The 25,780-nt window shown below is 30.4% G+C and overlaps 1 protein-coding gene across 1 annotated transcript in view; it reads left to right on the forward strand.

Moving 5' to 3' along the window:
• Window positions 1-25,031, forward strand: part of LOC113382845 (RNA-binding protein Musashi homolog 2) — a 69,631-nt gene extending 44,600 nt beyond the window's left edge. Inside the window, exons 2-3 of the mRNA XM_026621092.1 lie at window positions 23,281-23,665; window positions 24,079-25,031. Of these exons, the coding sequence (XP_026476877.1) occupies window positions 23,465-23,665; window positions 24,079-24,882 (1,005 nt within the window). The 5' untranslated portion in view covers window positions 23,281-23,464 and the 3' untranslated portion in view covers window positions 24,883-25,031. The remainder of the gene's footprint in view (window positions 1-23,280; window positions 23,666-24,078) is intronic.
• The last annotated feature ends 749 nt before the right edge of the window (window positions 25,032-25,780 follow it).

Consider the following 25,780-nt stretch of genomic DNA (forward strand, 5'->3'; position numbering starts at 1 on the left):
ATGAATTTTATAATTGAATTCAGATTCGTTATCTCCAAAGCAAAAAATGAAACCATCCATGTTAGTTCCATGTCGATTTTGTAAAATTTAAGCATATTTGCATATTGCGAAATAAAATATTATTTTTATGCAAAAGAAGGAATATTCGGCAATTAAAATTATGCACGTTTAATTAGAAATTCATATTTTTAATTATAATTTAAAACATCATGTAATAGTATGAAAATTAATATTTTTGCAGTAATAATATTCTATATGTTTTTTGAAAATGCCGAAAATTGTTGACTCAAAGATGAAACAAAAAGTATTTGGTTTGGTCTTAAAGAAAACTCATTCCTTTGCGCAATTTTAACATTCTGGTGAAGAATTTCTAAATGTCAATTGAAATATAAAATTTTATTCCTGATTAGTGTGGGAGGTTTCCTATTACTATTTTACTTCGCAGCGCTCTAAATAAACTTATTTTTAATTGGAAACATATTTTTGACTATATTTTCAAGTAAAAATGGACATCGCTGCTGCCTGAGATATATATATATATATATATATATATATATATATATATCGTTTTTCCACTGCCGTTTTACTTTTCCAGCTTTTCATGATATTCTGAATGAAACAATTTTGTTCCCATAGTCGTACTACGGTAAATGAAATATGGAAAATGGAACAATGTCTCGTTTGCTGCGCAGTTTGTACGCGAAATTTAATTTTTGATTAAAGTTTTTTTGTGCATTTCTATGGTATCAGAACATCCTTAATTATTAAAATTCTGTATGCGGGTGTAATATGGTATGTGCACGGATAGATTGCATTTCAAATATTTCATGCACATTTTTAATTATAAGAGTAATATAATCTTTCTTGCTATCGAGGAGTATGATAGTTAGCTATATTAATAATTTATGTTTTATGATAAATTATATATGATGTTTAGTTAATATCTTTAAGATTTATGTTAGTTATTGATGTAATTTGAGGTACTATTAAGATGTCGAATATTAACTTTTTTTAAACGATTTACATTATTTTGTATAGCGAATAAAATGCATTTAGGCATCCCACACTAGGTCTTTTGTCTGGGTATGCCGAGCTGAATACAGCTTCAAGCTACCCAGTGGGTATATTACAAACCAAAACCTGCCCTTGCCTTTTGTTCTTACAGAAACTGCCAATAGGCATTTAATTCCTGCTCACAATTGAACTTTTCTCCTAATTAATCTAAGACTATTCACTTAGTTTCAATTAATTGTAGTTACCACTGAATGAAGACATAAAATGTTAGAAGAAACGTATGGATATCACTTACGATAATTATTTTAATTTTTGATTTAGATCATTACAATTTAATTCATATATAATATAATTATCAGATATGCGTTTTTTATCATCATCATTAAAGCTACGACAAAATGTTTTCTCCCACGTGCATTAGCAAAACAGTTATCGCGGATACCTAATTAATTATTTAATTGATAACCACATTATTCCAATTAATTACTCGATATATCAGTCTCCAAAGGTGTTTTATATAACTTAACAATACAAGAAATGGAATCAGCAAAGGCAATCTGAACCGAAATCGTTCATGTTTACACCCACAACTGACGTTTGCTTCGAGTGATACAGACGTACTAATTTATTCCTCGTTCCTTTGACATTAAATCCTATTCCGAGATGCAAATGGATTCGAAAGGCTTTGGACAGATATCAAGTTAAACCAAATAATATGCACTAAATAGAACAAGGTAATTTAAATCCAGACTGGGATATAGAATATAATATATACCATAAAGCGTACCATTTATTTGGAGCTCATTAACTGACAGAGTTAATCACTAATTTGCTAAGAGACAAAATATTCTAGAATATAAATTTCAATTTAATTTTGTCTATTCTCTCTAACAAATTGTTTTCTATGCATTTAATCAATCAAATTCTATATATTTAATCAAGGATTAATTATCCTGATAATATTCGAAATTTTGTAATTCTTCTGTTTCCAAGAAAATCTCATTTAAACTTATTTCAAATGTAACTAGCATAATTGGGTCTTAGAGTTCTACTTTTTTGAAAATATAATGATATATGATATTTTTCTAAGGAATATAAAGGTGATCTTCGAAGATCTTATTGTTAGTGGTAATTTAATTTCTGCAGCAATATGCATCAATTTTATTTGCAAAATGATCCAAAACCGATGTTATTATTCTATCCAACTAGTTCGTGTAAAAATCCATCGTGTACCAACATCAGAAACTGTATACATTACCATCACCATTACCATTCCGGTTATGTAATTGTATGCATTTACGCTTCAAATCACCTATTGTTCATTGTTCATTAATTATTGTGTATATATGTTGTGAAATCAGATCATGCTGCTTTGGTTTCGATTTACGTTTTCCATTATCTATCGGAAGCCGTATTTAAAATATCTTTTCATGATGTATATTTTGCAAGCCATTCATATGAAAGCATTATTGTTACTAACTGTATTTATATACAGAAAATTATCAATTAGAGCAATGTCGAAAACACGATCTCATTGTTTTCCGAATAAACAAATCATTTCGTTATTGGTTATTTGTTATGCTGAAAAATTGTTGTTGCATTTTTAAATTTGATTATAATCTTGGCGCTATTGTGTGATTTGGTTTTGTGCATAATGTTTTTTATTGGGCAATTGAAAGGTTAATGATCTATAAAGCTTGGGATAAATTGCTACCGTTGTTTCTAATATTGAGTTGCATTTTTGCATAATACAATTATACAATTGAAAGGTTAATGTCCTAGGAAGTTAATATCGAGGTTTGCATATATTTTCAGTCTCAGTCAGTAAACGTTTTTGACTGAATTTCGAGTGAGAATTTTTGAGCTTATAAAAAAGCTCCATTTTACAAAAAAATTTTTTTAGTAAAATCATGGTATGTACTTAGACAGGTTTGTGCTCATTTTTATTGGAACCAAGAGACCACGACGAAGATTTTTTTTATTTTTTATAATACGTAAATAAAAACACATATAATCCTAATCTTTCACCTTCTCACCATAATTCCCTGTTTTGTAAGAATTATTATAACAATAACATAAGTTTTCATACTTTCTACTTCTGTTAGTAAACGTTCTTGACTAAATTTCGAATGAGATTTTTGGAGATTATGAAAAAGCTCAATTGCTCAAAAAAAGTTTATCTAGGTTGGTCCAGCCCTAACACTTATAGTAATGTATTGGATCTTTTTTTATTTTATTAAATAAAGTGAGTTTCAAAAATACATGCATGCAATCCTCATTTGCAGCATGATCGATAAATGGTCAAATATGGTCTTCTAGTGGTTTTAAATTCAGTTTTAAAAGTTACAGAAATGCAGGTGAAGTACTTTGCGAAATATCTATCGCTTTCAATTAATTTCTGTGTTAATTAAATATTAATTAATAATTTCATTATTCCAATTTCATATATTTTTCATCATGGTTTTCCAGCCGATGAATTTTAAATTGGATTTGCAAATAATAATTTAATTTCATTTCTCATCTCGTTATTTTTAATAATAATTTGTGTTATTCATTTGATTTATTCCTCTATGCCAATACTGATTTCGAATATCGGAATTTCGAATCCGGCATGAACTCATATATCGTGTTCAATAAAGTATTTTAAATTCTGTCATATTATAATTTTATGAAATTCCCGGCTGGTGCTTTGACATTATTGGAAAAATAGAACGCGAATTGCGGCCGCTTATACCGCCAGGCCATTGTGCGAACAAATTGAAATTTCATTGTAATTAGAAATAACAGGCTCTATAATATCGAAATATTCTTGTGACGGGAACCACTTTGAATACAATTATAAATGGGTGAAGGCATGTTTTAATTAAAACATACCAACTCGAAAATTTTAGCACGACGAAGTATTTTCGAGGCATGTTTTTAAATCATTAATTTTGCATACGTAGAGATTGAATTGTGACCACTAATAACTTTACTATTAATTTTAATAATTAGAATTTTCTCAAATTCTCAACTTATTGTTAGTGATATTTACTGAGTGTCATTAAATCTGCAGCAGACGTAGTCTGTAACTATGGTGAATGAATAATTTTAATATATTTAATTCAATTGTTGCAGTTACAGCTATACTATACTGATTTAGATAGGATCTAAAGAAAGACCAAATTTTTAAATTTATTTATATGAAACTTAGGTCATCCAAAATATGTCCATGTTATTTTTCCTATCATCCTTTTATAGTAAAAATAAAACCCATGAGCAGATAATATCCGAGCTATTGAAAAAATGATAAATTTCAATAAAGACATCGGCTCGTTCCTGCACCAGGCGCGCCTCGAGATAAATGTAAGAGCTTTGCGTCTTTATCTATGGCAGCACTTCAAGAACCTATTTGTCTTAAGAGGAGCTTTACCACCACCCTCGAGTGTAACACGCAAGAAAGGGCCATCTGGCATTTACCAACGAAAATGATAAATTTAATTCACTTACAAGGATTTTTATCAAGTTATTTTTAGAAGTTTATAGTCGGAGGATGAACTGAATTAAGTGGAGTGTAGGAATAGATCAAAGTTCAAGTATGAGGGATGTCCTGAAACAAACAGATATTTTGTTTTTGGGAGAAGCATTCATTTAAATATAACTTGCGATTGGATTTACAAAATATTTTTAATTTAAAATGTGACTCCTTGTTTAATTCATCATGGAATTGACTTTACCCAGTACACATGGTCCCGTGTGCATGGTGCACAAATACTTCTCCAGATGAGCGTTTGAGATGTTTTCGGAACGGGATAAGTGCATTTCGTTCAGATAATCTCTTATTTGTACAAACATCACGTACTCTCCAGTACTGGTTCATACTGAGCATTATCTACCACGTGTATGTCTTGTGGATAATACAATGTCCTTTGTAGAGTAAACCAGGACAGAGAATTTCGCGAAGCTCGCACATTTCGAGAAAACTGCGTCGTATTTTGTAAATACAATTTGCTTTAACTCATCACTTTGTAAGATGATATTTTGTTCGCAAACGCCTATATAGGAAAATGAATTTTGATGCACAGGTTTTGATATAGAGGGAGGTATGTGTGTATTTCATTATTATGTTTTGTTTGTCTGTTGATATCTCCGAGGATAAAGGATAATTCGATATATGAGTAATTTTGTAGTAAATGGAAGAACAATCACAAGATCTGCATTCTACAAATAAAATTTATATAAAGTATGAAAATCACATCAGACTGTAAACAATATTTTTCTACTATCATTTAGTTCAACTTAAAACATTTTACTGGAAAAATCTAGAGCTAATATAAATTCATCAAGTACAACGGTCAATTCCTCACCTGAATTTTTCATCACGTCGCATAATGATATTCGCTTTTTGAATAAGATTAACTTTAGGACTATATTACTGACACAAATTCACCGTTAAAATATATTAAAATTTCTTCTGGGGACGCAACACGTGAATTAAAATACACAACGTGAAGGGTTGCTTAATGATTTTAATTATTTCTCTGGTAATTCAATGCTTGGAAAATCTTTTCTACTCTTGATTGCTCATCCTCGGTTTCTTATTCTTATAGAGCAAACCGGGAGAAATGGAACTACTTTATAATATTGAATACTTAAATTAATGCTTGTTATCAAAGTTTATTGCATCAAATGTAAAACATATAACATTTCAGTGAAAATATCTCAGAAAATCTTATGGATAACAATATTAGGTGTAAATGGCATTTTAACAAAATATGCATTTTGGGTTTTGGAGGCGAAATCAACATTTCCCTTACCTCAAACTTGTATTCTAATCGGTGTGATATTTTAATTAAAATAATTCAACACTTCAAGTTTTATTTCTCTTCACCTTCAGTAAATTTTCTCTTTCCTCTAGTATTGTTAGGAATGCTATGAGTACAAAAAAGAGCCAGGGATTCAGACGAAAGTGCATTTCTGCTCTTTTAATTAAGTTCGCTTCTTTGTTAGAGGATCCACTTAAACTATGAAATTGAAAACTAGCAACCGAAGATCGCGAGCTTTCCAGGAGAAAACTTTTGTCAAAGTTGCAAGGGATGATTATAATCGAGTTATCATAATGTAGAAATTGAGTTGTTACCGAATTGCATCATAAAGCAGTAAGAAAAGTAGAAGCAAGAATCTTAATAGCAAGAAAAATTATAGTTTTTTCCAATCAAAGGTGTGTATGGGTAAATGCTGGACAAAAAATGTAATAACTAATTTCGTGGAATTGTCACCATACTTTTCGAATTTCTGCAGGTTCTATAAATAGTACACAGGATTGATGTGAGTTAATACCTCTAATATAAGGAGCTTTATAAAACTTACTATTAACTTGTCTAAAACACGTTTCTTATAATCTAGATGACGCAATTCAATTTCAGTAAAAATGCGAATTATAAGGATTACGTAATGTGCAGTGTACGTGCATTGAGAAATGTTCACAATTATGTTGGAAGCAATTTTAATAACGCTCTGCAAGATCGTGTTTTTCGCTCACTTTATAATATTACAACTTTTTTGTAGAAAACGTGTCTGGAGTAGCTTGAAATGAAAAAATATGACGTTAATTTAGTTTTAAATATACGACACTTTTATTACTAACGGCTGCGCTTTTCTATTAGTAATTCTATTGAATTAATTAGTTGTCAGTCCGAATATATAACTCATATTTATATATAAATATAATTATATATAGGGTAGAGCGAAGCTTAAAAGTCCGCAGGTAAAAAGGTGCATCAGCGATATGTTCAGTAGCATGTATTTTTGTTTCATCATATTGATCATGAAGGTGACAACCTTCATGTCATTGAGCTTTTACACGGTTTGGTTGATACCCCTGGTAGAGGGGGTAGCGGTGAGTTTGATGGGACTAAAAGTAAAGTCGGTTTAACATAATGTATAATAAATAACAAATAAATATATACTCTTCAATTAGAACTTTGTGACAAATCAGTGATTGTAATAAGGACTGCAACAAATACTTAATATACTAACAAATCAGTGTTTAATAGAGCCCACAGCTACAAGGGTCAATTATAATCCAACAACATGAGTTAAATGAAGTAGAGTCTTGATGAATTCTATAACTACATAATACATAAATACAAGCAAAGTTAAGCATTTTTTAACAACAATATTTAAAAGTACAGGGATCAAGATGAGCTTTACGAGGTAGAAATGACCAGACGACAAATTTTAAAACAATAGCAAAAAGCCTTATAATTTCAGTTATCAGATAACTGGCAGTTTTTCTGAACATAGTCAGATAGTTGTTTGTTCGGTATGTGTTATTTGTTGTGATTTAATTGTTTTGATTTTCATATTATGCCTACAATTGTTACCTTGTCAATTTCCTCGAGTTATATATAATCATTTCGATTATTTTCATTAGCAAAGTCTGTAGCAAAATCAAATTGAATAAAAATTTCATATAATAACCAACATTCCTTTACCATGAAGTCTCTATTATCCCCGTGAACAATGTAATTGCGGAGTTCTTAATAATAATATCCTAATGCATATAGCTAATTAAAATCCCATTAATATGTAAGAAAAGTGAACTTTCTTCATTAAGCTGAGCGTAAATTTCCATTAGAGTCGTCGACTCGCAACGCGTGAAAATTTCGTCGATGTGGAATTCCAGTTGATTTTTCCGGGGACTAATTAATGGTTATGGCCAACGCTGGTGGTTAGACTTGTCCGCCAACGTACTTTGCATGTTATGTATAATTGAGTTAGAACGCTATTTGCCCGGTCATCGATCTGGACTGACCTGAAAACACATTCGGATAATGATTTTACTGATCGACGAACAAATATATTATTGACACTTAGTAGTAATAGTAGTCATATAGTTTATAGAAACTATTAGTTTACTTTTGAACAGGCAACAGGTCTACTGGTTCTATAAACCTCTGTGCTGAGACTTTTCTTTTATCATTAATAAATTCTGATGATTCTTCTTAGAAGGCAACTCAATTGATATTCTTTTTTAAACAGTTATGGTCTAACTTTGAGCTAATATATTGTAAAAATCATTTTACACAATTTCTAGCAATAACATAAAATATGTAAAATTAAATAAAGTTTACAGATGTTCAACTCCCATTGTTTTCAAAACCTACATCTTCTCCCCATTTGCAGCAACTTTTTTGCTCCGTCCTTATATTTTCTTTATGCATAGCAAAGTGTTGGGAAACTTTCGGATAAACAAACGACAGGTCTTTTATCTGTTCTCCTCCGAAGAATGTTATTCTAAAGTCATGTTTGTACCAGAGAAAAGAGTTGAACGGTATAAAATGTTTTATAACCCGTTAAGAGAATTTTCTCAAGTGACCCAGATGCTGCGAGCAGTGTGTGTTTACTTTTATAATGGATCAAGTTTTCTTTTACTTACTAATTTTATAACGCTGATGCAAGATGATATGGTATTTTTATAGAGTTTCCTATTATAGGAAGACGGAAGAAATTTTCAATCATCTTAAGATGTACTTTAATGATGTCAGGAAAGTTATGATTAAATATAAACAGTTTTCTGTAGCATTAAGGGAAATAAATAAGTGGAATGTAATGATTTGTATAGTATTAAAACTTGGGAGTGTTTCTCTAATTGAGTAACTTTTAATAACATCTTATTTACCTATTATATATCAAATGGTTTAGTGAAAGTTGGAAAAACTACAGAACAATGTAGAGGAGACTGGGTACAGTTGTGGCACTAGTAATAATTTTTTTAGTTTACTTGTTAGCTGGGAGAAAAGTAAATTAAATGGTAATTTGAACATTTGTCTAATAAAATAATATTTATTATATGTTAATGCATCAGGTTTAATACACTACAAACTAATTTGATTGAATTTTATTATACATCAATTTACGTATATAAGCTTTGATCAACCCTCAGAACTATTTTTAATTATGCAAATATAATTGTTTACTGATGTGATTATAATTAATATTTAAATTCATTTCAAAATTATTTAATTAATGTAACAAACAAGTAAAATAAATTTGCCGAAATTTTCGAAGTGATCGTACAATATATCCATTTGTATCAGTACTAACAATATATCAGTATTTGAATCAGAACTAATTAATTTTTAGCATATAAAAACACGTATAAAATTAATTCGATTCCATTATTCGATTTATTTCATGGCATATTTCAATACAAAATATGAATCATTTTCCAAGGTGAATTTTGCAAGTTCTATTGCGGAATCGCAATAAAACTTATTCGCATTTTCCCTCCGGTAGAAAGATATAAAACTTTCGAAGAGCTTATCTATCTCTCAACTTCAGACATATTTCATAACGTTTCGGAAAATTTAATAATATTCTTCAATTATAATAAATGTGACTTGTTTTCTTTTAGATATATGGATTTGATATTCGCGCCAACGAAATTATTATGGAGAGACGATTTTCGATCATTAATTATAAATAATACTTCTAGGTTTTCAAACTAATTATTATTTATTTCCCTTTAACTAATATTTTTCTTATGTGGCAATTATTGAGGTTTTGTTTAACTTATTTTTCTATTTTTTACTCAATAATTTTGTGTCTTAAGATATCTGCAGATTTTGATCGATCAAAGTTAATAAAAAGTTATAATAATTAAAATAAAAATATTAATAGCTAAAATAATTGTATGATAATTTCTTAAATTACTCTTTCAATAACAACAAATGTGGTATACAGGGTGTCCCAGACCTTAGGTAAGCCAAAACAGGGTGATAATATGGAACCCTAACCGACCTGAAAAATTTGAGAAAAAAAAATTATCTCACGCTGTTTGAAAATTATGAGCTTTTAAGCGAAACTTAGAACTTTGGTGAAGTTCTTCAATGCGAAATCTGCATAAGGACATTATATATGCATAAGTACTTCTTTACTGGACTATTTCAATGATGAGAACATCGTCTACTTGTAGAGGATTAAGGGAATTGATTTCGCTCGGATATAACTACCAGTACTAACATCTCGGATTTGAATTTAAGCTGATAGTGGTTCTTGACAAAGTGATTTGGTAAAAAATTTGGTAATAAAATTATTTACTATAATTGTTAATTGTTTATTTTAACCTTTCACATTTTTTTATACTGTCCAAGGACTTGGTTTTTTATTTCCTACCTCTCTGATACTCCATGTAGCTTGTTAGGAAAACAGCCTCTTATATTTGAATACAACATCGTATCCATCCATAATTCACTATTCCATCATAATAAACTTGTCCTGTCCTTACCCGAAACATATAAAAACAGAAGTTATTCTCCGAAATAAAAGAATTTCCAGTACATTACCCATATTCGTATCAAAACTGATGTATTTCGCAAAACTATTAATCTTACCCGACGTGATCCTCGTTGACATTTCTGTGTTTGTTTATCGAGATCCGAAATCCAACCCGCACCGAATAGAAGTCGTGTTATCATTTCTGATAGGAACAGGCTCTTCTGTATTTCGGCCGGATTATGATAGATAGATGGTTCCGTAGTTCTGCCGAGGACAGGACTTCGCTCCGATGGAATCCTTTGACATTGTTCCAAGTTTGTAAAGGATATGATAGCGTATCGCGATATTAGAAATTAAGTTTTGTTTAGTCAGTAAATAAAATCGACTGTGTGTATGGACTAAACTTTGTGACTCAAATGGTGCTTGAAAGTTTGTTACTTCTGGTTGGGCAGTTCTTTATCATGGTAAATTTAGTAAATTATCACAATTTGTATATTTATTATATTACAACATCTTGTTTGTTTATAGGTTTGTTAGTTCTAATAATAATAATCAAAAGTAGTTCTTTAGACATTTTCTGACTTGTTGAAAACTCAAGTTTTTCGCCAGAAAATCAGACTTGCCAATTAGAAGTTTACACCTCTACGTTTCGAGTCATTTGAATTCAAAATTGGAAAATTGTAGATATGTGTGAATGTATATTTGAGCCAAAACTTGATCTTTTAACATCGATTTCTAAAATTTAAAAGCTATTTCATGTACTTCAATAAAGATTTGCGTTGGTTAGTTTTGTGAGATGACCGGCCAAACCGTTTTTTATATAATTAGCAAATAAGCGTAAAGAAGATGTTTAAAAGATATTTGTTGGGGATCGTTCTGACTAGATTTTGGTAATTTACTAGTATTTCATTTAATTCTACTAGTAAAGAAATTTATCAACTCCGGATTGAATTTTTATATAAAAATATAAAGTGAGAACATTATGAATGGTATTCTTATTCAAAGTACTAGACATTTCAAACCCCGCAAATCTAATAATAGTTGTTTTTCTTATTCAAGCAATTTAATATCGATATGTTTTTTCTGGATGATTAAATTACATCAAAACCATCGTTATTCTTATTATGCCGAGGAAAATAACGTACCTATATATAATATTTCTCGTATTTATATTACTTCAAATTATTATACAAAAACTAAAAAAACTGATTGTAAACCGACTCTTACTTGTAATATATAATAAAACTTCCATTCTAATTGGTTTCGTTTTCTCATTTCAAATGAAGCGAGTAATGGTTATACGATATTTATTTTACAATAATATAAAAGGTAGAAGTTTCAATAAGGGATGGTAAAAAGGGCTCAATTTTCGATACTTTGATATTATTGATACATCTTTAGCCATTATTGTCTACTAATTATTACATTTGCATTACATATTATTATTCCATTTGAAAAATGATTAAAGTAAAATTTACTTATTATGCTAAATAAGTAAATCAAGATGAAACAAAAACACGTTATACTTATTGTATTTAAAAATGCTCAGAATATTTCATTTATAATTAATGAACTTATTACACATTTAAGCAATAAATAACTAGATGTGTTGGTGGTAGATAAATTATAATGCTATGTCAATTTGTAAAGAAAATAATGTATATATGTATGATTTTCAAAGTTAAAATACAATGTAGTTGAAAATTAAATTAACATTTGAAAGTGTATATCTAAAATATATAATATTGTTTTACGATCTATGTCAACTAAAACACTTTTTCTTTATTAAATAATTATTTTAGAATATATTTAACACACCTCTTTAAAAACATATATTTATATTTTACTTTGATAACAATTTTTTCAGCACCTTTTAATGAGAATTTTTTCCCTTCTATAAAAATTCATCAACTCATAGTAAGTTAGTCTCTGGACCACTCTGGTTATACCTCTAATACTCTGAAATGTATCTTATTTCATCCAATCTTTTTTACTTAGTTTTATATAACAGTTCTAATGTAAATACTAATGAAAAACAATATTTTTTGTCCAATTTGGTGTATCGAAATTCTAAAAATAATATTCCCATCCCTCGCCTCGAACAACCCCACGATTCATGAAACCTGGCGCGTGCAGTAATCAGTTGTCGGCTTGCCGAAGCCAAAGAACTTTACCTTAATCTTGTTATGTTGTGGATATGTCTATTTATTTACGTTTTGCGCTTTTCTGGTTTCAATTCAGTGTAAAAGCTTTAAGCTTGTTATAAAGAATTTAATTCTATATCGCATTTGTTACATTGTGTTTGTGTTTCTAAGTCCTCTAATCCATAAGTCATTATGTGGATTATAAATAATAGTAAAAGATAATTAATAATAATAGTGAAATATTTCCAATAGGGCCAATTATATTATACAGTTTTCGAAAATATAGTGCGGATAAATAAATAAATGAAATTTTACTAGTAATAAAAGTAAATTATCTTCAAGATTCAATTTGCTATTTTACAAATCATGTTGGTAAAAAATATTGGTTTTCAGGAGGAGATATAAATAGTACAAGAAATGTAAGGTTAATGTTCTATTTAGACTTTCGGATTATAGAATCTTATATATTTATGTAGGAATAGCTTGATAAACAAATGTCTTTAGATTTACAAATATTCATTTTCTACTAGGAAATTCGACAAAAGCCTTCGTTTTATTTAGTTATATTTAAGACTCTCATATTCTAATCTTGGTTTTTCTTCCTACTTCTAATTTTATTCAAATTCAATATAATTTGAAATGAACTAATGTGAAATTTTACTTCTTACTTCTATTTTTATGCAATTTCAAAACAACAATTCAAATTCTATTACATTTTAACTCAACATTCCAAGTTATATGTCACTGCCAAGGAGTCGGGCACGATACTGATTGAGCTATTCGCAGCACAAAGCAAAAAATAAGGGGGTATTTTGGTCTTTTTTAAAGAATTCTTTTCAGTATAAATTATGATTTTATTTTATTTTTTTGAAAATTGTTATACAAATATTTTTTCTTCAGGCAGCCGCCATTTCATGAGAATTATTTTAGTCTAGTTCATACGATAGTGACATTATTTCAGAATAATAATATATAACCTTTTGCTTCTTCGGATTATTTGGAAAGCTAAAATCGTGGGTATGGTCAGATGCCAATTTGTTGAAATCCCCCTCTTTAATTCCTTCTAGAATATAAACTGTATGGCTATTTCTGATTTTTATTATAGTTATATTCTCAAGGCGTTATTTAATATCGTGTAACAAAATATAGTAAAAATATCACTTTGCATTTTTCTTCACAGCCTTTCAAAATTCGTTTAATATTTATGCTTCTGGACCAGAATACCCCTAAGTTTAATTAGTTATGTTTAGTTTAGTTAATTGTTTCAACCCTAAGACATTCATCATAATATTCTTATATAATCCTTTGACATTACCAAATCTCTGGTGCCATGTTTCATTTTTTCTACAAACCAAAGCACATCGTAGACGAAGAAAATTAAACGAATCGTATAGCAATTCCTTCTCCACCGTCGGTATATCAACTTAATATCCGTCACATGACGGATTATCCTGCTAAGTTCCTTCGGAGAAAAGAAACTACACAATGCTCGCATACTTACATTAGTAGCTACGGAATCCTTTTTAGTGCTTCTATGGAACGTGATGCCTCGAATTACTCACCGCCCTGAAACACACGGCCTCGATCCCCCGTCCTCCAACCGGCGGGTGGGAGAAACGGCGATACAGGTAGCTCGGCAGGTGTAGTTATAGCGTGTAAAGCTTCAGTAGAAAATTACGTAGTTTTTTTTGTGAACTGTACACGGACTGTGAATAATTTGCTCTGGTTATGTGTTCTGTGCTGGGGTACACTGATGCAGCTTTTTGTGTTCCGGATAGAACAGTTTGTGTAAAGGTTCGTGAATTATTCAGTTGTTTTGTGTAACGCGAGTTGGATAATTAAAAATGATTTTTGTTGGCATTTTTTAAAATTTTTTTAGTAGAAACTATAAACAAAATTTTACAAATTTATTGCTTTGCCTGTTTTTCTGTATACCGAAAAATACCCTGCGTGACTAATATGAAAAATATATATTATTTTTTTGAATCTTATATATTATATAATACATCTATAATGCGAAATAATGCCTCTAAGAACGTTGAAATTGGTATCATATCCTCGATGAATTTATAATGAAGCTACTCGATTTGAGTAAATAATTGACTTTACCATTGAGAATTTAAATATAGAATTTAGACTTTTGAAATTGTAACGATAAAATTTCGGCTATTCAACGACACACACTTAAACGATGGGTATATGTAGATGAAAATTCAATATAGTATATTTTACTAAATAATCAAGTTAATCATCTATTTATTCAATAAGAATTTGAATTTGCAAGACAACTATAACCAATTGATCAAAGAAATCATGTCGAATAATTTTGAAAGGTATATTTATATATATATCATTCCGGACTTTGATGCATTTTCATTGTTTTGACTAACATTCTTGTTTTTTATATTTGTTGCTTTAAAATTTATTATAAAACATATCGCGCCACCTCATAGGACGTTATCTCTTGGTGTACATTTCTCGATAATAAAAACTGTAGGAACTTTTGTGTACGAATTTGTTACTGTTCTCGTATTACGATTTGATCCTTTAATCTTATAGGTATCATATATTCCTATATTTATATATATATATATATATATATATATTTCAAAGTTCTGTTTATAGTTTGATACAGCCAGATTTGGTGTTCGGTTTCCATTACATTCCTAAGAAGCCTTTTGTCTTATCGGCCTTATCGAGACTTCGTGTTATGTTTTTTATTATAATGAAGTAGGTTTTCCTTGTGATCTAGGGTTACCACCGACAGATATTCTTGGATGATTCAACTTTATAGATTTAGTTCGGAGTATTTATTTTTTCGCAGAAGTCATTTGAAACTTGGACCATATTTCTCATGACAACTGATAAAATTTATTTTGACCTTGCTTGACTAAATGAGAAATACAATCCTTATTGAATCCTTTTAACTACATAAAAGGTTACGCTGAAAACAACTAGAAGGGAAGCCTGGGTACGGTAGTGACAGTCGTGATAACAGCTAAACTATACTGATTTTGAAATAGGGTCATAAGGGAGAAAGATGCCAGGATTTTAGAATAACAAATGCTATTTAAAGATACAATAAAAAAACAGTTTTTATAAGGAAGAGTATTATAATGTTGTTGTTCCATAGGACTACCTATGAATTCCTCTCATCCAATCCAAATCGATATTAATATTTCAACAACACTTACCTATACAAGATTCCCATCTATTGTAATTGTAATTTATCTATACAAAGGAAGCTACTTGTAATGTTCCTCCCCCTCTCACCCTTTATCCATGTATTCTTCCCATGTTGACATTCAATTTTCAATATCATGTGTATCGAATAAGGGTTTGTTAGGGTTCCTTTCGGGGGTTCTGCAAAGAGGAGCACCCTTGCGGGGGCGTAATAGAATAAGTATGGTAATGGCATTACCTTTAGCGGTTAGTGTACGCGTGATAACGAATATGATATGCAGACATAATATACTCAACTCTGCGTGATGCCGAATAACATTCGCGAAAACTCAAGATAGGGATGATTTGTGATTTTTGAGAACGCTTAAATGATAATGTCAGGGTAGAAAGTTTTTGGAAAAGTCGATAAAAGGTAAAAGCTACCTATCTCACGCACACACACACATTTATATATATATATATATATATATATATATATATATATGTATATATATATATATAAATGCACTGATTTATTAAATAATAATTTTCACAAACGTTTCGAGACTAGGTTTGTCTCATTATCAGTGTGTTATAATTTAAAATATGGAAACCTAAATTAGCATTATGTGTTATCCGTTACAAGTCGTTCAAAATACTGTCTTCTGCCCCACCAACGATCGTCGGTGTCCGACCAATCATCTGAATCCTCACTCCGTCAATGGTGTAAATAATAGAAAATATTAACTAAAAAATTAAATTAAATTAATGTAAGTTGTTTGAACAGGTGATAAAATGAATAAATACTTATTCGTACTATTCTGGTCGTAAACAGTGTTATCTCTGTAAAAAATTAAATTTTGTTTTTGTTGAATAAGGTAGCTATTATTTCCTAAAATCTCTTTAATATTGAAAATAAGACATATTATCTGTTTGCCTGACATTTTATCTGTTTGCCTTCTTACCCAGCCTATGGGGTATAAAGTACAAATACAGTAGTTGACAAATTTTTAAGAAACAGCAAGAAGACATTTATACAATGATGAATTGGCTGAGAATTTTACTGAACATAGTCAGATAGTTGTCTTTTTAATATGGGTAATTTATTGTGATATAATTAGTTTGGTTTTCACAGTATAATTGCTTAAAGTCTAATTGGACCTAGGTGTCTCGCCCTATCCTATATTAAGACAAATATACCAAAATGAAAAAGCATAGATTTGAAAATTTAAGAATGTTTCACCTTATTCAATTATAACATTTTATGATTATCATTTTATTTATGGCGTTTGAATTCAATTGTTTTTATTTGAAAAATTTAATTAGATGTACATGTTTTGACATAGTCCTTGGAAGTACAAAGTTTTACCCTTTAAAGCCAACCTATTCAACTATTCTTTAGGAACCAATTAATCAATAACAAATTTTCTTTAATTACCATTACACACTATAAATCTATTTCACTATATCCTACTATCAGCATACAAAGAACTCAAACTAAATGCTTCTTATAAATTTCCTAGGGAATCCATTCATCGTTCTCGATGAGACCACAGGCCCTTGTGCCCTGGTAATTAACGTAACTCGAATTTCCCCATCATAGGTGATCTTGCCTTTCTATCTGCGTATAAAGCACCCTTTGCCTCGTATTCAGGGAACGCTTAAATTGGATAAGGGACCGAAACCTTGACATCAGCTCCACGAATGAAGTCATTCTGTATTTATTAAACGACATGTTGTGGATAGTAGACCTACAGTAGGATAGTAGACCTTCACGGGATGAAGGATCGAGATTTTGGTTAAAAATTTATATTATGTATTCAGAAATTTAGATTTGGTGGGTCATGTAGGTAATTTGAAATTTTGTGATATATGGAATGGTTTCTTGTGAAGATTCTCTCACTATTACTATAAAAATTGCTAAGATAAATATTCAACAAATTTCCGAATAAGTGATGAGTGAGTAAAGTTTCTATTAGTGTGGATTAAAAATGTAATTTTTAAAATATTTTTTCGAACAAAGTTGTACACTCAGCATCCAATATTTTTAATTTCTATTTAAAATTATTTCTATTTATAATTCCAAATTAGAATAATAAATATTTCCTAATTATAAGAGGGCTGTACAATTTGCTAATCTGTTTCTGACCAACAGATTACAGTTTCAAAAGATTTTCACTGGAGATAGAAATTCATCTATATCCTATTCATCAGCCCTCGTACTATTTTAGTAGTAGTCCACGTGCCTGGTGGAAATTTGTATTTATCCATCATGTTTTGTATAATGATGGAGTGAAATTTAGTGGACGATGAACACTTTTTGATAATAATCATTAGTTTCGGCAATGTGTCGGGCTTAATTGCCGTGCATTATAATTCCGGGTTACTTATAGAGCTTTCATAAGCTATTAGTGTTGTGTTGTAGGTACCTGTGAAACACTCATTTGCGAATAATATAATACACTCATATAATAAAAGACATATATATATATATATATATATATGTGTGTGTATATATATATAATATATATATATACTAGCAGACCATACAGACGTTGTTCTGTACCACACATTTATTACTAAAACAATTCCAAACTTTGATTGGCTGCAATATGAATGGTTTGTTTTAGATTCATTACTAAAATTCTTTAAAATATTTAAATTTGTTACTTGTGAGTTCAACACAAAGCAAACAATCAATAGTATGTGAATATAAATAATGAGTTATAATTTAGAATTTATTTATTATAATTCTGATGGTATCCTTTCCTCTTCAAGAGATGACCGCACTATTAGGTCAGACTCCATAGTATTTGCTTTGAGCTCGAGTTTCTCCTACAAAACTTGAAGAGCAATTACATTAGCAAAGTTTGGTGCAATTATTAGTAGGTGTATGCAAAACTGCAAACCTCCACATCATCGAGTTTAGGCACTTTAACTCGACAATATAGTTAGGGTTACCGAAATATTTGGATAGAGAGATAAAGGTCAGTTTGCCATCATTAGCTGATTAAATTCGAAGAGTTACATGTTGTATCTTGTTGGTATTTCATGTCTTCTTAAGAAATAGTAATGGAATGTGTAACAGATAAAATAGTATATATATATTGGGACATTCGGAAAGAAAAACTTCAAAATCGTTGCAATGGCTGTATAAGGCTAAGAGTAGAGACATATGCATCATAATTTTGCATCAAAATATTTTTCTAAATATAGTATATTTTTGGAAAAATATTTATATTTATTAGAAAAATAAATCAAAAATATGTTTACTGTTCCAAACGATTTGTGCGATAAAATATTGCAACGGAAAAACTCTCACCCTTAAACTTTCCTGACTCAAACTTGAACAATGTGTTTTACCTTCTTTTAGGTCGACCTAAAAATACAGTATTATTTGTAAAATAAATCTGGTACTGTACATTCATTTCAATCTTTATATATTGTTTAATTTTTTCAAGAAATATAGGTCCTTATATAATAAATTGTCTTCTTTGACCACCTTTGAAATTACTATTGGTTAAATGAGATTGCGTCAATTCCGCTCCTGCTTCATATTTCACGTTTAAAAAATGTAAAATATGAAGACAATGATGTTTTACGATTCATATTTAAAAATTCAAAACCTGTGATAATTTTCCAGAATAAATTATCCTTTTTCAAACTCAATCTCCTTGCTATACCAGCTCTCACACCTTATAATAATGCGTTTATAAGTGACATTGCCTCTTAAAAGTGAATTTTCATTTTTCTGTCAGAAAAAGGAAATTACTTTTCGCACGACCTGGTATAATCTTTATAGAAAATTTTGCAAGAAGTTAATGTAACTATGATGAATGTTCTGTAATAAACTTTATATTAACTCTACCAACTTTTTTACTTATTTCGAAACCGGAAGAATAAGGTGAAAGTTGTGGCATCTTGAAACTTATTAAAATAAAACTTATTTTCATAATATTATACTTATTAGCATTTGTTAAAATAATAAGCAACTTGTGCTAACTTATCTTACAAATTAATAAAATAGAATAATTCTGAGTTTTTTTCGGGCTGAGTATTTTATTATGAATATTTTAAAGTATTAAACCAGGCTGCGAGCCCACCATAAATTATAAAAGCATTGATGCTTTTGATGTTGAAGTATTTTATCATCATATTGAAGCACAAAGAATGCATTTGAACATATGCACTCTCAAAAGTACTAATGTAATCCAAAAATAATATACGAGAAATGAGCATTCATCAATCATAAAAAGGAAACAAAATGTATGTGCATCTTAACTAAGCATGCTTGATATTTTTTTATTTTTTGCTAGTATTATTCTTAAAACTTTGACTTTCATACTTTATATTTGAAAATGATAACTATAAGGCTGAGGGCTAAATGTACTGTATGTCTCAAAGCTCATGAAATTAATCCAGATAAGAGAACAAGTATTAAACTCTCTGAGAAAAAACTGAATAATTTCAATTTTCTTATCTAAGTTATACCTATATCTATATATATTATCGTCTTCTAAAAGTAGTATCAAAAAAGTCTAACAACTAATTTTACCTATCTTCTAAATGAATAATTGAGTTGTCCATTTATTACTATTACTATTCATAATGTCCATTTATTACATACTATTCTAATATCAATTTTACCTTAGTCATCTACTACACACCTGTGACAGAATAATTTGAATCATATTAATCCAATCTTAAAATAGAATTTAATACTATATTATTTTGCTTTGTCAAATAATGCATTATTCATGTACCTACATATGATCAATATTATTCTAACAGAACTACTCTCGACGGAAACGTATATCACATATATCCATATATTTACCATATATGTAAATATGTTGTATCTGCCTAATTTATTTGTGCTCCATATATTCATATATGATATTGGGTCATGTCAGCAAACGTTAATATTTCTTGATGAATCGATATTGGAAATTGGAATGTAATATTTGCGTATATTCTTGTTAACAAAAATTAAGTAAATTAAGGTTCGTGATTGGAATATTGGTGCAGGGTAAGGGCTATTTTAACTTTGAAACATATTGCTATCTATATTGCCAAGTGAAAACGGATATCACTGCTTCTTGACATAAGGCCAATCGAAGGTGTGACCTCTGATTTAAATCTCATAGTTCTAAGGACCAGCCTATTTGGTCAGCCCTTGGTGGATATTATAAGCATATATTTTCATTTCCTGATTTATTCTGAATGTTCAATAATTCACAACCTCTCGAATTATCTCGTCCTAATTTTATAATATTTCTGAACTCCTCTATTTCAGAAATATACATAACGTATTTATTGATCGAGTGGAGTCTTTGGAATGATGCCATGTTAAATGTTTCTTTGTTGCGCTAACATGGGAACAGAGAAAAAGTATTTCGTTGTATCTGTTTAAGTGATAATGCAGATATAATAAATTATTATGTCCGATTTGAAATTTATTGCTAAATGTATATCTTCTGGCTAAAAGTATCTATAGTAGTTCCTGAGGAATGGTTTAGTTTTGTTTAGAGTTATCACAAATTGATCATAAGGCAGGCCAACGTGGATTTTGGGTCAGGGTTCAATATGTAAACACAATATTTGCACGAACTAGTATTATTATTTATTAATTTGTATCTCAACAGCATAGAACACTCAGGTTCTGATTGCTGTTCAAAAATAAGAAACACAGTTGCGTAGTTTTCCATGACAAAAACTCCGAAAACAACTTTATTTAAATATATAGATTTTAGGCGTTCGATCGTCCATTCTTCGAGTTCAAGGTACATCGAAGTAAATAACTAATAATGCAAATAACGATTTTTCTCTATCCCTTCCTCTCAATCATAATTACCTTTACCAACCAAGTGCCATCGCCTTGGATGTGTCTATTTCCAGAATGCGATGGATGGACGGTTGGATGGATCGGATGGTGTAATTATGTTTAATTTACGTTCTACGTGAGAATAATTGATAATACAAAGAGAACTCACGGGATTGCAGTTAGCATAAACTGTTATTGTATTTGTGTTCCTATATTCGAGAGCCATTAGTCTCATTAGTCAGAGACGACATTTCAATGAAAATACATATAACTACACTAAAGGCGAGGAATGATAGGTTCGTTATTAATCAGTAAGAAGACAATGTAATGTTACTGGGACTGAAATATATACGAGTATTAGGATGTGGTATTTGGAATGCTTATGATAGATAAAAGATCATCTGCTATTCGATAAATGCTTATGAGAAAAATTACTTTACAAATTTTGCAAAAGTTAATACATACCCTAAGACAATGAACAAAAAAATGTGTAGCTATTTTAATGAGTATTTATGCTATAAATACGGATTTTTGGTCCTCAATTAACATTTTCATATAAATTTAATATCATTAGCATTATTGAATTTCTCAAAACCTTGTAACGCATTATACAACTGAAATTATCATGGTGGAATTTTATTTCAAAATCTCGATTTCAACTGTCGAATAGCTTTTAACGAATTCCGAAATATATCATGATGTATTATTATGTATGGTGTAACAGAATCGTTGCTGCTTATTTGTGTCTAAATTAAGAGCAATTATTGAAAAATGCCTGTTTGCTTTGAAAATTAGATCTTTTTATGTGGATGTTAAAGTGAATATTTCAAAGTAGTTACACAAGCAGTACTTGTCATACCTTTTGCTGTTCATTATTACAATATTTTATTTAAAATAAAAAACTTGCTTAAATAAATATGATTTTGCATCTGAATCAAAGTGAGTGAAAGTGCGACTAATATTACACAAAAACTATATTAATTATTGTTGCTAGTTTTTTTAACGGTGAGATTTTTGTTCTACTGAATACTACACATATGGTGCAAACCACAAATTCTAATTTTAAAATAAAACATGTTCAAATAAATATAATTTTCCACAAGCTATAAATTGAGTGAATGCAAAAATAATATTCCACAAAAACAATATGAATTATGATTGCTCTATAGTGATTTTTGTTTGTTTCATTTGATTGAAATTGTAATTGAATTTTCATATTTTTGCAGAAAATTACTTTGCAATGTTCTATAGAGAATGTAGTAAAGTTTCTAATTCATATAAATTGGCGCTATATTTAATATATAGCACCAGGTTTATATTTAATTAGTATTGCATTGAAATTTCATATATGAATAATAATGAAATTATGTACATTTTCAAACAAGTTGAGAGTTATAAATTAATAATAAATTCATATAAATTAAATATTAAATTCATCTTCAGAACGTGATGTTTGATCTAGCTGTTTATATATAGATTCACAGGTTGTGCAATTATCATGTGTATTTGTTACTAAAAACTTTTACTTGATTATATTATTCTGCTAAATAAGCCAATAAATCAATAAACCTCAAACAAAGTTAATTATATATTGATTTAGAACATGTGCAACACTCCATGTGTAATTTGCAATTTGCGTTTAAATTTTGTATGCAAATAACTATTTATTGTATGATAAATAGTATTTAATGGTTAATTATGTAACACATTAAAAAATTTGCATGAACATAATTTTTATTGATAGTGTGTTCTGTTGCCACTAATATTTTAACAAAGAAATATATTTTGTAGTATGTAAAACTATATTTAATTCATGCATATTTATTTATTTTGAACAAGTTAAGTTCAGCAAATTGATAGTAGCTATTTTTACAGATAACTAATCATCAATAGTACAGGAAGCCAGCAACAGGCTTCATCTACCCAAGAGCAAAAATATTGATCACCATCCAAGTGTTAATTATTCCTCCTTTCACTGGATATTTGCGCCCAAAATTCTGCAGACATCACACTCGAAGTGTGAACTAATTTCATCTACACCCTGACTGAATCTCGAAACATGGCTGTGAACGGGAATCATTCCAGCTCTTCGGGTCGATCGACCCCAAAGGAGTCCCAAGGCATGGGCAGCGAACCAGCCCCAGGCAAACTGTTTGTGGGAGGCCTCAGCTGGCAGACATCGCTAGAGAAGCTCAGGGAATACTTCGGAATGTTTGGAACGATAACAGACGTGTTGATAATGAAAGATCCTATAACGCAGGTGAGTTACGTCGTCTGAATCTATTCTTTTGGGGGATAAATGAAATAGTTTTCTAAAACGTGCAATTTTGAAGATTGATTGGTAATCCGTCAATGCGACGACTGAATAATTGGGATGAGAGAATTTTTTAAAATTGTAATACAGAAAATACCACATATCTCACAGAACTATGTTCAGTTTAATGTCTATAATAATTTATAATATAGGTAAATTCATATATAACAAATTTGTCAATATATTCAGTAACTATTCCATTGTAAATACCAAATCTTTGAGATACATAAAATATAGCAAAAACATTTGCTTTCATATGATACAAATGACAATATCATTAAAAATAAATTATATTGACCAAATATCTTATTGCTATAATTTGAGTTTTGAGTCAATTTTATCAAAAGTTATTATTACAGAGGAGTCGTGGTTTTGGCTTCATCTCATTTGCTGATCCAAACAGCGTAGACAACGTTCTCAAAGTCCCTATTCACACATTAGATGGTAAGAAGATAGATCCAAAACATGCCACTCCGAAAAATCGACCCAAAACATCAAATAAAACTAAGAAAATATTTGTCGGTGGAGTCAGCCAAAACACATCCACGGAAGACGTGCGTGCTTATTTCAATCAGTTCGGCAAAGTTGAAGAAACGGTTATGTTGATGGATCAGCAAACGAAACGGCATCGTGGCTTTGGCTTTGTCACTTTCGAAAACGAAGATGTAGTAGACAGAGTTTGTGAAATACATTTCCATACAATAGAAAACAAAAAAGTCGAATGCAAAAAGGCACAGCCCAAAGAAGCTGTCCAACCAGCAGCAGCTACTGCTGCAGCTCAGTACTTAGATAAACGGTTGGTACTTGGAGGACTCGGCGTGCGTATGGCTGCCACGAATGGACTAGTTGCAGGAGCTGCACCCTTAGCTGTGGCACAAGCCCAGGTGCAAGCACAAGTAGCCGCAGCCCAACAAGTTCAGAATGCGGCTTATGGTAAACTATTCAGCGCGTATCCCGCCCTGGCAGGGTACAGGTATACACCTTACCCGATTCCAACCGCCGTTGCCGCTCCCGCATCGACACCTGCTGCAACCTGTCCAGCGGCTCTGGCGCCGCCCGTGGCTGCAGCACCTTACCAGGGCTACAGCTTATCCAACGTCGACATGTCCAGTTTCCAGGGCGTCGACTGGGGCTCAATGTACGGTATGGGTATGTACGTGTGAATCGTGTGCGATTGCGATGCTAGAAAATCAACTCTCGGATGATATCCTTGCTGTTGATTTGAATTCAGCGCGTAATGAAGGGGGCTGATTTTGTAGGTGCCAGCCCTCAGGACTTCCATAATACGTTTACTTTTTCTCATTCTCTGTACGTCCCCGTGCAGGAATTAAAAAAAGCAAACAAACTCGTTTCGTGCCTGTGTATGTCCCTTGTAGTTAACTTCCCCAGTGTAAATCTTTACTGTGTAGGATTTTGGTGAGATGCAAAAGTTAGTAATTAATTGTAGATACCTCTAATTGTATGTGATTCAAATTCTATATGAGCTGCTAAGACGTAATTTTTAGTCTGTGAATCGTTGTACCAATAGATTAAACACTTGGTGATTTCATTGTGAGCCGAAATATCAGATATAAATTTGTATTTTAAGGATGCCGTTTGCTTTTGATGTGCTTGAAGTTATTTCCGTATACCTGAAAGTTTGCATCTGATCATTGTCCTGACGAATTTTCATATTTGACATTGACACGACATACACTATCGTTTCTAACTTAAATCATCTGGTGTTCCGTGTAGATAGGATATGCATTTAGGATTTAAATTAAATTCATCATTCTTCACTCTGACGTTGACGAATCTCGGAGTCGAATATCGTTTTTTAAGCGAGGCTCGTTTGCAATGTTAAATGTTCTTTTAGGCCAAGCTATGAGCAATAACTTGCAATAATCAGTATTACTTTTACGTATAGTATTAATAAACATACATAAATAAGATTATATTTTGTGTTATATCACTCATGATTTCGACGCAGTTGTTTAGTTTTATTTAGTTTATTATTAGAAATGCCAAAATTTCTTGCCCATCGTTGAATAGTTTTAATAATTGTTTCTGCAAAACTTAACT

This window comes from Ctenocephalides felis, unplaced genomic scaffold (genome assembly GCF_003426905.1).
Source record: "Ctenocephalides felis isolate EL2017-DRISC unplaced genomic scaffold, ASM342690v1 CF-g0.4_SCAFFOLD_03570, whole genome shotgun sequence".
Lineage (NCBI taxonomy): Eukaryota > Metazoa > Arthropoda > Insecta > Siphonaptera > Pulicidae > Ctenocephalides > Ctenocephalides felis.